The sequence below is a fragment of the Lolium rigidum genome, chromosome 2, assembly GCF_022539505.1.
Source record: "Lolium rigidum isolate FL_2022 chromosome 2, APGP_CSIRO_Lrig_0.1, whole genome shotgun sequence".
In the NCBI taxonomy this organism is placed as follows: domain Eukaryota; kingdom Viridiplantae; phylum Streptophyta; class Magnoliopsida; order Poales; family Poaceae; genus Lolium; species Lolium rigidum.
Genome location: NC_061509.1, coordinates 5,733,899 through 5,749,202, shown reverse-complemented (window position 1 = coordinate 5,749,202; position 15,304 = coordinate 5,733,899). Strand labels below are relative to the sequence as shown.

Genomic DNA, 15,304 nt, shown 5'->3' with positions numbered 1-15,304 from the left:
GAAGGGAGGCGGGGCCACCAAACCCTACCCGGCGCGGCCAAGGGGGGCGCCCCTAGGGTGTGGACCCCCTTCGACCTTCCTGCGCCGCCTCTCCGCCTATAAAAAGCCCCTGGATCGGAAAACCCGATACCAATTGACGAAACCCACGAAACCTGCCGGAGCCGCCGCCATCGCGAAGCCAAGATGCGGGGGACAGGATCTGCTGTTCCGGCACCCTGCCGGAGCGGGGAAGTGCCCCGGAAGGCTTCTCCATCGACACCGCTGCCATCTCCACCGCCATCTTCATCACCGCTGCTTGCTCCCATGAGGAGGAGTAGTTCTCCATCGAGGCTCGGGGCTGTACCGGTAGCTATGTGGTTCATCTCTCTCCTATGTAGTTCAATACAATAATCTCATGAGCTGCCTTACATGATTGAGATTCATATGATGATGCTTGTAATCTAGATGTCATTATGCTAGTCAAGTGAGTTTTACTTATGTGATCTCCGGAGACTCCTCGTCCCACGTGTGTAAAGGTGACGAGTGTGTGCACCGTGTGGGTCTCTTAGGCCATATTTCACAGAATACTTACTCATTGAATGGCATAGTGAGGTGCTTATTTATATCTCTTTATGATTGCAGCATGTTTGTATCACTACTATCTATGTGCTACTCTAGTGATTTGTTATTAAAGTAGTTTATTCCTCCTGCATGTGTGCAAAGGTGACGGTGTGTGCACCGTGTTAGTACTTGGTTTATGCTATGATCATGATCTCTTGTAGATTGCGAAGTTAACTATTGCTATGATAATATTGATGTGATCTATTCCTCCTACATATGCATGAAGGTGACAGTGTGCATGCTATGCTAGTACTTGGTTTAGTCTGTTGATCTATCTTACACTAAAGGTTACTTAAACATGAGCATTATTGTGGAGCTTGTTAACTCCGGCATTGAGGGTTCGTGTAATCCTACGCAATGTGTTCATCATCCAACAAAAGTGTAGAGTATGCATTATTTTGTTCTGTTATGTGATCAATGTTGAGAGTGTCCACTAGTGAAAGTCTATTCCCTAGGCCTTGTTCCTAAATACTGCTGAGTTACTACTGCTTGTTTACTACTGCTGCGTTACTACTACTGCGTTACTACTGCTTGTTTCTTGTTTCTATTGCGTTACTCTATTGCTGCAATACCACCACCATCAACTACACGCCAAGCACTTTTACGGCACCGTTGCTACTGCTCATACTTATTTATACCACCTGTATTTCACTATCTCTTCGCCGAACTAGTGCACCTATTAGGTGTGTTGGGGACACAAGAGACTTCTTACTTTGTGGTTGCGGGGTTGCATGAGAGGGATATCTTTGACCTCTTCCTCCCTGAGTTCGATAAACCTTGGGTATCCACTTAAGGGAAACTTGCTGCTGTTCTACAAACCTCTGCTCTTGGAGGCCCAACACTGTCTACAAGAATAGAAGCTCCCGTAGACATCACCGGGCAAAGCTCTGGTGGTGTGGCGGCGGCGGTTACCTCGACGGAGCTTGACGCGGGGGCACAATCTCGTGCTGTCGGCAGTGCCTGCACCTGGCTGATGTCAATGGTGGTGTTGTGGCTAGCGGCGGTCGAAGGAACTCGACAACGGGCGGTGCTGGTGGTCCAGCGGGCTGCGGGAATGCTGCTTGTTGTTTCGTGTCCCTCGACGCCGCTCGCACAGGTTCTCTTGGGCTATGCTCGCGATACGAGGACGCCAGTGGCAACGGTCTCCGGCATGGTGGTGGTGGCCTCCTTCTCCGCCAGAGGTGGTAGACTGGGTGGTCTCGCCGACGAGTTTGGGGTGATGTGGCAGCCGGAGAAAACTGCACCCAGACTTCGGTCTTGACGGACGATGACGCTGTCGTTTGGCGTTGTTACCTTGTCGAAGGCATCGTCTTTGCTTGTCTCGTTATTTCACCTGCGAGCAGCGGATCCTGTAGGTTGCCGGCGGGTGGCATGGGGCCTACTAGCTCGATTTTCAATAAAGGAGGCGGTCCTAGGGTCTCTCTCAAGCCAAGACGAAGATCTGCTTGATACGTGTATACATTGATCTGAACGAAGTGTCGTGTTGCGGAAGGCTCCACCGGCGAATTCCACTGGACGACTCATGGCTGGAGATTGCCGGATCGGATGGGATTCGGTCATGCGCATCCATGTTTTTTTTCTGACCGTTTGGTTTTAGAGGCAGCGATGCGAAGTTATGTAGTTTGTTGCCATCGTGGGACATGTATTTAGATCCATGGTGAAGTAAGTAGTGGAGAATGCCATTGAAGCCGAGATCTGTGGACTAGTTATAGTGGTTCGAGTCCTCCAAAGACAAAAGACATATCCTTAGTCCTTTTTAAGTACTTTAGGATATTCTTCACAACTATTAGTGTTCCATTCCAGAATTACTCTGGAAACGATTAGTCATACTAACTGCTAGGGCAACGTCAGGGTGAGTGCACATCATGGTATACATGATAGAATCTATGGTTGAAGCATAGGGAATGGTAAACATTCTATCTCTCTTTATCTCTTGTTATATGTTGCTGGATTCCGAGTCACATTCAACTTTGTACCTTTTATCACAGGCAAAAACCTTTCTTAGCCTGATCCATATTGAACCTTTTCAAAATCTTTTCTATGTAATCTGGATCTATCTCTATAGATCTTGATGCCTAAAATGTAAGTAGCTTCACCCATGTCTTTCATGGAAAATTTGTTCAAATACTCCTTCACACCTTTCAATAGATTCACATCATTCCAATAAGCAGTATGTCAACCACATAGAGCACTAGGAATGCAAGAGAGCTCCCACTCATTTTTTTGTATATGCAGGATTCTTCGAAGTTTTGAACAAATCAAACTCTTTGATTACTTCATCAAATCAAAGATTCCAGCTCCGAGATGCTTGCTTCAGTCCGTAGATTGAACGCTGAAGTTTGCATACTTTTCCAGCATCCTCAGGATTTACAAATCCTTCGGGTTGTACCATGTACGACTCTTTCTCAATATTTCCATTAAGGAACACAATTTTGACATACATATGCGATATTTCATAATCAAACTAGGCATCAACTTCTAGCAAAATCCATATAGACTTAAGCATCGCTACGGGAGAGAAAGTCTCGTCGTAGTTAATTCCTTGAATTTGTCGAAACTCTTTTGCGACTAGTCGAGCTTTATAGACAGTGTCATTTTCGTAACCATACGTCTTTTTATTAAAAATCTATTTATTCTCAACAGCCTTGCGTCCATCGGCAATATCAACCAAACTCCATTCTTTGTTGTTGTGCATGGATCCTATCTCTGATTTCATGGCTGCAAGCCATTTCTTGGACTCGGGTCCTCCCATTGCTTCTTTGTAGTTTGCAGGCTCATCATATTCAACTAACTTGACGGTCTTAACGAGATCACCATACCACTTAGGGGTATTGCTTGTTCTTGTATACCTGCGTGGTTCAGTAATTGCTTTTCATGATGAAAGTCATGGTCTTCATCATCATGATCATTATCATTACGATTAGTATCATTTTGCTCATTATGATTAGTATCATTTTGTTCCGCTTCCACTGAAGAGGATAGCTCCGGAACATGTTCCGTTGCACTACTCGATATTTGGAGAGAGGGATCAATAATTTCATCAAGCTCTACTTTTCTTCAACTAACACCTTTAGCGAGAAACTCCTTCTCGAGAAAGGTACCATTTTTTGCGACAAACAATTTGCCTTAGGTTTTGTTGTAGAAGGTGTACCCAACGATTTCCCTTGGATACCCTACAAATATTCACTTTTCCGCTTTTGGTTCAAGTTTGTTAGGCTGTAGCTTTTTGACATAAGCTTCACAACCCCAGAATTTCAAGAATGACAAGTTTGGATTCTTACCATGCCATAATTCATACGGCGTTATCTCCACGGATCTGGATGGAGCCCTATTTTGAAGGAATGCGGATGTATCCGACGCATGATCCCAAAAATATAATGGCAACTCGGTAAGGACATCTAGATTGTACGCTATCTAATAGAGCACGGTTACATCGTTCGGACACACCATTTCTGTGTGGTGTTCCAGCTGATGTAAGTTGTGGTACAATGCCACAAGCCTTGAGATGTGTGTTAAACTCAGAACTCAAATACTCGCCTCCTCGATCAGATTGAAGGTGCTTGATTTTCTCGTTGAGTTGGTTCTCGACTTCACTCTGAAATTCCTTGAACTTATGAAAGGTTTTCGACTGTGCTTCATTAAATAGATATACCCATATCTACTTAAGTCTCTAGTGAATGTCACGAAGTAACAATAACCATTGTGTGCCGACACGCTCAATGGTCCACATACATCGGTATGTATGATTCCCGACAAGTCATTCGCTCGTTCTACTATACCGTTGAACGGTTTCCTAGTCATTTTTCCCATGAGCATGGTTCGTATCTTTCAAGAAATTCAAAATCTAATGATTCCAAAAGCCCATCGGAATGGAGTTTCTTCATGCGGTTTAAACCAATATGACTAGGACGGCAATACCATAAGTACATGGAGTTATCATCACTATATTTGCACCTATTGACATATATACTATGAATATGCGAATTATTACAATCAAAATTCAGAATGAAAAAACCATTGTGCTCCGGTGCATGAACATAAAACATCTCATTCATAAAATGGAACAACCAATTGTCTCGGACTTGAATCAATATCTATCTTGCATTAAGCAAGATCCACTAATGATGTTCATACTCAACACGGGTACAAAAAACACTTATTCAAAACTAATATCAATCTGAAGGTAGAATAGTATGAAGAGTGCCGACAGCCTCCATACCCAATTTGTGACCGTTGCCAACGCGCAACATCACTTCGTCCTTCGCCAAGCGTCGCTTATTCCACAACTCTTGCCGAGAGTTACAAATGCGAGCAACAGATCCGGCATCAAATACCCAGATATTACTCTGGCACTTGTGATTTAAACATCAATAAAAATGTATATCGGATATACCTTTGTCCTTTCCAGCGATATTGCCGTCCTTCTTGTATTTTAGGTACTTGGGGCGATTGCGTTTCTAGTGACCACCCCCTTTGTAGTAGAAGCACTCGAAGCCCGGCTTAGGTCCAGGCTTGGGAGCTCTAGGAGTGGTTGCAACATATTTCCATTCTTCTTAGGTTTCCCATTCTTGCCCTTGCCCTTCTTGCTAGACTTCTTGTGGCTAAGGGTCTTGTTGACCATCAGCACATTGTGCTCCTTCTTGATCTCTTTTTCATCAATCTTGGGCATTGAGAACAACTTAAAAAGGGTCATAGTCATCCCTTGCATGTTGTAGTCCAGGGCGAATCCTTTAAAGCTAGGGGCAACGATTGGAGCACCCTATCAGTTGCATGTTCGTTCGGAATTGGGCATTCCAAAGCATTTAGGGGCTGAACGTAGACATAAATCTTGACCACATGCTCGCTCACACTGATGTGCTCTTCCATGTTTGTAGATAAGAATAGCTCGGAAGCTTCATACCTCTCAGCTCTAGCTTGTGGTGCAAATGCAGCTTTGAGATCGGTGATCATCTCGAGTGCACCCATGTTATCATACTGCTTTGAGATTGGTAATTTCATAATATATGAACTCATATATTATGAACATAGGAAAATTCCTTGAGAAAGGGAGAACACTAATGTTGGTATTTCATGGAGGTATCATCTTACAATGCTATCGTTGAATATATAATACATGCATCGTAATAAAAAAACAATAATAACATCACATGAAATTAAATGGTGACATGGTATAGTCGTCGTCACGCCTTGATCTCCACTGTGCGCTCTCGAATGGTGCCAAGGGTCCACGATGCCTCCTCGCAGGTAGTCATCAAACAATTCATAAACTTATCTCGACCATACCATATTCATATCATGTGCCCTCTTCAAAACAAAGTTAGACGTCTCTACTTTTATCTTTGCGTATTTTATGTGGCTGTTAGGGCTGTCACGGAAGAAACGCTCATAACCTACGAACTTCAGAACCACAACATTGATTAACTATTTGTCGCTCTTAGTCCCTTGTTCAAGGGCCTCTGTATGTAAATGCCACACCACTAAAGTAAGAGAGATGGACACCCCCTAGCCATGTATATGGTACAAGCCATATGTCAAGTGCAGAATCAGTTTCACATCAGTGTACGCGTGAGGTTGGTCGGGGCCGCTTCATCATACAATGCCGCAGTAATGAGCAAGAACATGTGAGAGGGTAACAGTTAGAGAATCGATGCCCACATATCGCTATGTGTCCTGGCCAAGTACATCTATGCATAGATCACTCTGATACCATTGTAGGGTTCTGTTGCAGAAAAAATTCCTACGACAGAATAACATAGCTAGCATCTATTCTATGGAGATGCAAAGTAATGGAGGGATTCGGTGTTCATACCATTGAAGACTTAAAAGTTTAACGTTCACAATGAATGTCGTTGATGAAGTTGTACATCGATGCCGAACTCAAGGCCGTGAAGAAGTCCAACGATGAAGCGCTCCAAGTGTCGTGCCTCCGCAGTTCTACACATGTATTGTTTATAGACGTCCTCTGGGCCCCGGTCCAGCGAAGCAACATAAGTAGTAGATCTTAATCGATGTCCCAGCAGCACGATGGCATGCGTATGGTTTAGAGAGATCCCAAATGCACGTTCCTAACTTTGGGAACTCACACATGGGGAGGGAGGGAGAGAGAAGGCAAAGGCCAATGAATTGAATGAGGGAAGAGCCCCAAGGGGGCTCTTTATATAGGGGGATAGGGAGGATGAGGTGGGGCCACCTAAGGCAGCCGTCGCACCCCCTCCTTTCTGCCGCCGGCCCCCTAGGTTTAGGGTTGGCGTGTTCGGCCCTCTTGGGCCGCCAGCCTCCCTTCCCCTTTGGTGGCCCGGCCGGGCCCCCTTATTGGGATGCCCTATGGTGGCCTAATTCGGGGTACTTCCCTTTTTCTTTATATTTTATTATTTAATTCATATAATTAAATAATAAAACAAATTATTAAGTCTCTGAACAATTCGTTAACTCCGAAACTTATTTCGATGCTTCCCCGGAACGATTCCAGTGCTTGCTCTCTTTTCTCTATCGATCCCGGATATAACTCAAATCATCGTATACCCTTAAGTGTGACACCCTACAGGTTCGGGAATGCATAGACATGATCGAGACGATTCTACGATCAATGACTATCAGGGGGTTCTAGAAAACCATAATGGTCCCTACAGAAGCATGGATTTATGTATATTGTTTGAACCTCAACGTCGAGTCCCATTCCCTTTATTACACGATACCTAGTTTGCTCGAGACTTGATCTTCGGTATATGGCTTACCTAGTTTGATCTCGTTACTGACAAACATATTCAACTCGTTATTTTGATAACATATCCTACCTAGTAACATGCTTTCAAGAATTGTTGATATAATATCACCTAGTGGTCCCTTCGGTATCTATCCATCACAGGATGTACAAATCCCTCTATTGACAGATACGCCCCAACCCATCCCATTGGAATACCTGAGCAGCACCTTTATGACTACCTTGTTATGATGTAATGGTTGATGATGTTAAAGCAGCCATCGGTGACAGTGATTAGATATGGTTTCACAGTCTAAGGATTAGGTTACAACATTTCATGTCGGTATCACAATGCTAAATTTTGTGACTTGATCACACTGCAATACCTTATGGGTGTGTGCCCATCACGCTATACAACATGACTCCATTATTAATGACGTTGTTGTCCATGCTCTAGAAATCTTGATCATCTTATTAATCAATAGACTATTTTACTAGGGACAAGGTTTTGTTTACATGCCGCACGTGTATTTATGTTTCCACTTAATATAGTTATAGCATGGTATAAAACTTATTATGAACAAACACATATATGATTATATAAAAACATCTTTATTTATTTGCCTCTAGGGCACATATCCAACAGGAAGCAGAGTCGTTCTTGGCGCTGCCGTATGGAGGCGCACGGTTCCCATCAGGCGCGGATTGAACCCTGTTGGTGTTGCGACGTTGTGAGCGCTGACTCCGGGTGTCGGTCATGTCGATGGTGAACCTGAAACGAGCTTTAGCCCCCTACCTAGCGCGCAACTGTTGGAGATTCGTGTCTCGAGAGGAACACGGGTACCTCGGTAGCACCCTTAAGGTTATTGAACACAAGGGCCAAGAGCACCACTCCAAGATCCCAAAGCCATGGCGACGTAGGAGAGTAGAAAAGGCGACACAACAGAGAGAGACACAGAGTTACCCAGGTTCATGGCCCTCGTGGAGAGGTAACAACCCTACGTCATGCCTTCTTTGATATTGATAGCTCGTGAAGCACCAAGAGTGTTTTACATGGTTGCAGCTTGAAGAAGTTGCGGCTAGATCTGGAGAGCTCTAGCTAGGAGGTGAAAATTATATCTGATCGAAGGTCCAAAAAAGGGATTCCTTTTATGAGGCAACTGCCCCTCCTTTTATAGAGGCACTGGTCCTCCTACCCACAGAAACATTGGGGAGGGGTTATCACAAACGTGCGGAAGGAGAGACACAACTATCCCCTACTACAGAGATGGACTTGTTCAATGCCCTGGACATGGCACCGGTCTATGGAAGTGGTTGTGGACCAATTGGACACCCTCTTTGGAACAGCACCATCCACGACGAACCTTTCGCGAAGGAGCAACAGCCTCATCTCTTTACACAGGGGTGTGTTAGGCTCTTCCTTATCTACCAGCATGGAGGGAGTGGTCATCTCCCACCACGACGTGTGTCATGGATTCCGTCATCATCCTTGTCGTCATCTTCATGCGGTACGTCTTGTAGGGGGGTCCTACACGGCAGCTTTTGGAGGCTGGTGTGGACTCCTCACGAAGACGAAGGACTTCATGAAGGGAGAAATCCATTGTGACTTGCACATGGGCCGTCGCACGGAGCCATCAACAGGTGGACCATAGTATCCTCGGTGCCACTACACCGATGGAGATGCTAGCCTCCCAGGGGGTTCGGTTGGCCTTGGTTGCCAACTTCTCCCTTCCTTTTCGTGTTCCATAGTTCCTAGTTTTTTTCAGTATTTTTTTGTTCTCTACTCCCTTGTAGCCCGTGTAATGTCTCCAATCTGTTTGTAATAAGATGGGATCGTGAGGCTACTTTCTATGGAATGTACCAAATGGTAGGGATCCCCCCAACCCTGATTTTTTTGTTTACCAAATCGATAACATAAAAACACGCGCAGGATCTGTACACTAGAGAGAGTATAGAAATTAAGACAATACTTCCCTCTTCCCAAATTAGGATACCTATAATTTTTTGGTCAAAGTCAAACTTTAAAATTTTTGAGCAACTACATACAAAAAAGTACCTACATCTAAAATTTTAAATGCCCATATTATGAAAATATATTTCATGACGGTTCTAAAAAAATTGATTTGAAATTGATTTGTTGACACTTTTTTTTTGTAGTTGGTCAAAGTTTGATAAGTTTGATTTGATCAAAATATTATAGGCATCCTATTTTGGAAAGGAGGAATTATATATAAGAGAGTCCTTATAATCCTTAACAATCTAAAAATGGGGAGATGCTTTTTATGGGATTATAAGGCTAGAGGAACAATTCACTTGGATCAAGAAGCCTAATTACACCCTATAATTAATTAATGGATGCACCTATAGTTTTCGCATGCATAGGACAACATGAGAACAGAGAGAGGGAAATAGTACATATGTTGAGAGAGAGAACATGCATTGAGAGATTGAAAGAAAGAGAAATATGTATTAGTTACTTGCGAGAATTAAAACAACAAATGGGAAGGGTCTCATAGTGTCTAACAATTTTTCAGAACTCTCTAACCTTATAATATAATACGGACGTACTCCCTCCTTCCCAAGTTGGGCTGCCTATAATTTTTTTCATTAAAGTCAAACTTTTTGAAGTTTGAGCAACAATATACAAAAAATAGCAACATCTAAAATTTTAAATGCACACTATGAAAATTTATTTCATAATAATTCTAAAAATATTAATTCAGAAGTATAAATGTTGACACTTTTTTCCTATATAGTTGATCAAACTTTGTTGACAAGTTTAATTTTATCTAAATATTATAGGCATCCTATTTTAAGATATATAGAGTAGTAGGAATAGTACTTAACCTTGGACGTTCGTTGGTCAATGGTATATTAGATGATACAAGCACTACACTTGTGGTAGGTTATTTTTCCCCTTTTTGCAAGTAAGTACGGGCTGTTTTCGGTAATGGTTAATCCTTATCAATATAATAGAAATATGCCAATGTTTTATTGGAAATGTACCAATTTAGATTAGAACTTTTTAAAGATGTAACCAGAAGGACATATACAATAGTACAGAAGGCACGTGCTTCCATAGCCTCTACATCATCTAGAGAAGAAAATAGGTATAACATGTACAATGCATTATCTTTTATTGCCATCTCTTATGATTAATGAAAATTAAGTAAATTTTGGTAAAAAAAAATCAAGTTAATAAGGGAAGAAATGTGAAATGGTGAAACTCGCCTTCTCTTATTTTCTAAGAAATCATAACTTAGCTAAGAGAAGATAGCATTTTCTTTCTCTATTCTCTCTTCTCCAACTCAGCAAAAATCTTACGTGGCAGCTCTAAGAGAAGGCTGACGCCGCGTCATTGTACATGCCCTAATGAAGAATCTATACCACATCAATGGTGTCTGATTGAATTTATATCCGTCGCCATGTTTAATGAACTTTGTGTCATGTTTATGTATATATTTATCTTCTTTTTATCGTTTTTGGTTCTGGATATAAAGGATATGAACTTCCCCCTGCTGCTATATACTTCTTACTTTCAATATGAAGATGGTACAGCTCAGTATGGCTTTCGTATTTTCAATGTGGTTGACCCTATGCATATTCTATAGGAACACAACGACTCCCACGTCTTGTTGGACTCACAAAGTCACTTGAAATGATTTTAGTAAGTGACGTGACTTTTTTTTCTTACTGCTAGAGCCTCTTGTTATCCTTTTGTACGACTTCCGTTGTTTCATCTATCTGCTTCAGTTGATTTCATAACTATTTTTACCAGCTATCCAAGCTCATAAAGGGTGAAGAGGCACTCCAACTGGGTCTTATTGATTCCATAGTTTCTCCTAATGATCTGGTGAATGCTGCTCGTCGTTGTGCATTGGATATCTGTGAACTTAAAAGGCCATGGAACAGAAGCCTTTACAAGACCGACAAACTAGTACCCGTTGGCGAGGCTAGGGAGATTCTTGGGTTTGCAAGGGCTCAAGCTAGAAAGCGGGCTCCCAATCTGAAGCACCCACTTGTTTGTATTGATGTCATTGAAGAAGGAATAGTTTCAGGGCCTCGAGCTGGGCTCTGGAAGGTACATGATGCTATGTATTTTGTTACCTTTACCCTTCTCTTATTTTCCTTTTGTAAACATATTTTACAAAACTTTTTATTTACTTAATGCAAATGCAGGAAGCAACTGCTTTCCAGAGCCTTCTTTTCTCGGATACATGCAGAAGCTTACTTCATGTATTCTTCTCTCAACGGGCAACATCAAAGGTATATGAGATAAAGTTTTCTTACTATATGGAATCATCTCATGTCTTATTCCTCCGAAAAAATTGCAACAGGTTCCTGGTACTACGAACTTGGGGTTGATGCCTAGAAAAGTAGCGAGAGTCGCCATTGTAGGTGGTGGACTTATGGGTTCTGGAATTGCAACCACAATGATACTAAGTAACTATCCTGTGCTACTTAAAGAAGTAAGTGAGGAACTTCTTAATGTTGGCATTGACAGGATAAAAGGTAGAAACATGCTTACTACTAACTATATCTTGTCTACCAATTGTATATGTTTTGTTTAACCAAACCATCGTACTTGTTTGTTTCACCAGACAATTTGCAAAGTCGTGTTAGAAAAGGGAAAATGACCAAGGAGAGATATGAGAAGGCTCTCGCTCTTGTGACTGGTACCCTTGGTTATGAAAAGTTCAAAGATGTGGATTTAGTTATAGAGGCAAGCCTCTTTCCGTACTGGTGGGCCAGAATTACACAAGATTCCTAGGCACATTTATGCTTGCTCACAAAGTTGAAATTGCAGGCTGTTATTGAGAATAAGAAAATGAAGCAACAAATATTCGTTGACTTGGAGAAGTATTGCCCTTCCCATTGCATCCTTGCAACTAACACATCCACAATTGATCTCAATCTCATCGGAGAGAAAACAAAGTCCCAAAACCATATTGTCGGTGCACACTTCTTTAGGTAACGCAAGTATTGTGATGCAAATTAGTTATCATTGAGCATCCAGTAACTTATTGCATTGTACAGTCCAGCGCACACAATACCACTTCTGGAAATAATTCGTACCCAGCAAACCTCAGCGCAAGTTATTGTTGACTTGCTGGATGTCGGGAAGAGAATCAAGAAGACACCCATAGTGGTCAGAAATTGTAGCAGTTCCACGGTTAACAGGGTATTCTTAAATTACACTCAGTCAGCACTCTTGCTTGTTGATTGTGGCATGGATGTCTATAAGATTGACCGTGCATGTACAAACTTTGGAATGTCGATGGGCCCATTCAGGTTAGATTCATGATTTTTTTTAAAAAATACATAGGTTCATGCAACAATTTTGTTGTTTCGTTCTATGGTTCCTTAGCCATCTTTCATGTATGTATATGCAGGGATGCTGATGGTGTTGGTTTTTGTGTTTTTGTGGCCACTATGAAGCAGTACCTTGAGAACTTCCCAGAGAGGGCCTACAACTCTGTGCTAATTCATCTGATGATGGAGGACAACAGGGAAGGTAGGATTAATCAAACAACACAACTAGATTTTGCCTATATGTTCTTTCACATATCACACATGTTTGTGCTGGTTTTTGAAATATGCAACCATGACCTACCATTCATTTAGGTGAAGCCACTGGCAAGGGGTTTTACAACTATGAGGCCAAGAGGAAGGGAACTCCTGATCCTGAAATTATGAAATACATTCAGAAAGCTAGGAGCATGACAGGAGTCACACTATACCCTGAGGTTTGGATCCATCTCTTTGTGTTCTACTTATATGTTCTGTATTTCCTTAGAGAAAGCCTCGTCGTCTCCATATACCATGTTTTGCAATGGAATAGCTGTGCCTTACGGTTCACGGTTGGTACATTTACCTATGGGACAATATTACAAAACTCCTAAATAAACATGATGTGTATGTTAAACTAAAAATATTGGATAGCCCTTTTCATTTGTTTGAACCTTTGGTTGAGTTAGCTACTGCATCAATTCTGTATAGTATGAGAGCTAAGAAGTTTCAAGTCCAAGTACCTGCTCACGCAGTATTAAAATAAAATTCTATGGATTACATCAAACCCATGTTAAGGAATAAAATACCTACACATGTGGGAGAGTGTTCAAATGAATACATTACATAAAGCTTTCCATCAATTTGAACTTTTGGTTGAGTAGGCTAGTGCATCAATTATATGATGTAAATGTGGTAATATTCTATAAAAATATAGAATGTGAAGTTTAAAATCAAGTGCATTTGGAAGATAAGAAAAAACAAATTCAGGATAAATAGTAAACTTGTTCTATAATACTATTTTTCTCTACTCATTGATTTCTCTCTCGTTATCATATCAACTAAATGTGATCGTGTCTAAGGGAAATAAAACTACTTCCTTGATATGTCATTTCCCATTTGTTTTGAATCTTCTATGCATCGTTTCAAGGAGATCTTCACCAGATATTTTTCGTTTTGTTGTTATAGTCTGTTCTTAGGATTTTAGCTGTATTATGATTTTTTTTATGTGTATGCCATTGTTTACATTTGAAACATAATGATGTTTTTGGATGCAAAACAAAATTTTCAGCTACATATTACAACTTCCTGTATGAGATGAACTTTTATGCTTCCACATACGTATGCTACTACAAACTGTAGCGCTTGTTTTAGATTAAAAATAGATGGTTATGATGGTAAAAAAAATCTATAATACATTGACTAGATTCTTGTACCAGTAAATGTTGTGTTTCTTACCAAACGGATGAGTTGGCTCAAGTGCTAAATGTTTCTACAAATGCATCAGTTGATGGACCTAAGCGAGAAGGATTTAGTTGAGATGGTGTTATTCCCAGTGGTAAATGAAGCATGCCGTGTCCTTGATGAGGGCATTGCAGCCAAAGCTTCTGATCTTGACATCGCCTCAATCTTCGGCACAGGATTCCCACCTTATAGGTCTGTTTTTGGAGATTTGGTAGTATAATTATCCTCTCACGGAAAACCTTAGAGGTCCATTTTCAGATATTTGCTAACAACTACTTACCTATTAATTTGTTCAACCAGGGGAGGCGTCATGTTATGGGGAGATTCCATGGGTGCAAAGTACATCCACGACAAATTAGAGGAGTGGGCGAATCGCTACTGTGACTTTTTCAGGCCTTGCTCCTACCTTGCTGAAAGAGCAGCAAAAGGAATTCAACTGGTGAGCATGCCAGTGTTACAGCTGAAATTTTACCGCCTATTTAGTCACCTATTTAACATATACTCCCTCTCCGATCCATATTAGTTGCCACTAATATAGATGTATCTAGACATATTTTAGTTCTAGGCACATCCATACTAGTGAAGTAATATGAATCGGATGGAGTATTAGTTTCTATTCGTGGTCACTTTTTTAGTAGTTTTTATTTGTTTCATCCATAATTCAAACATGTAACCCAATATTGCATAAATGATATAACATACAAGTGAAAATAAATATGCATTTGCAGAGTGCAGCAGCAGATCAAGTCAAGGCTCGGCTATAGATGATGAACGGGATATTTCTTTGAGCACAGGGGAATTGTGTTACAAGTAAGGAGCAATTATAAAAAAAGAGTAGCAATAGCAACCTTTAGGACTTTTATGTATTTTGTACGGTGACTCAAAATGGTTGAGAACATTATGATGGTTTTGAGTTCCGACAGTTTTCATCGTTCCGTTGTACTAATGTGAAGAAGAGTTGCTACGCGAAGGGATGATTACGTGCACTAATATTATCCAATTCATGCTTGGAGCGGAAGCTGTCAAACCATTGCTTTTGATATGTTGTCTTCAGTAAGAACAGACGTACAATATCATCAGTAAACACCGAGGGCGTGGAGCGAAAAGTGCTATTAGCGCCGACCTCCCAAGAGCCTTTTAAACGAATTCGAAAATAATGTTTTAAAATTTAAAAATCTAAAAAGAAGCATACGAGTACATCTAAATATATAGTATGCACCGCACGTTTCATCAAAATATACTAGGAAGCAT

General features: G+C 41.3%; 1 protein-coding gene across 1 annotated transcript in view; it reads left to right on the top strand.

Moving 5' to 3' along the window:
* The window catches only part of LOC124685883 (peroxisomal fatty acid beta-oxidation multifunctional protein MFP2-like), a 28,117-nt gene extending 13,300 nt beyond the window's left edge, over positions 1-14,817 (top strand). Inside the window, exons 7-18 of the mRNA XM_047219911.1 lie at positions 10,912-10,967; positions 11,079-11,381; positions 11,480-11,566; positions 11,638-11,812; positions 11,902-12,023; positions 12,108-12,271; positions 12,338-12,592; positions 12,694-12,815; positions 12,926-13,047; positions 14,097-14,245; positions 14,354-14,492; positions 14,782-14,817. Coding sequence (XP_047075867.1) covers positions 10,912-10,967; positions 11,079-11,381; positions 11,480-11,566; positions 11,638-11,812; positions 11,902-12,023; positions 12,108-12,271; positions 12,338-12,592; positions 12,694-12,815; positions 12,926-13,047; positions 14,097-14,245; positions 14,354-14,492; positions 14,782-14,817 — 1,730 coding nt within the window. The remainder of the gene's footprint in view (positions 1-10,911; positions 10,968-11,078; positions 11,382-11,479; positions 11,567-11,637; positions 11,813-11,901; positions 12,024-12,107; positions 12,272-12,337; positions 12,593-12,693; positions 12,816-12,925; positions 13,048-14,096; positions 14,246-14,353; positions 14,493-14,781) is intronic.
* Positions 14,818-15,304: the final 487 nt, after the last annotated feature.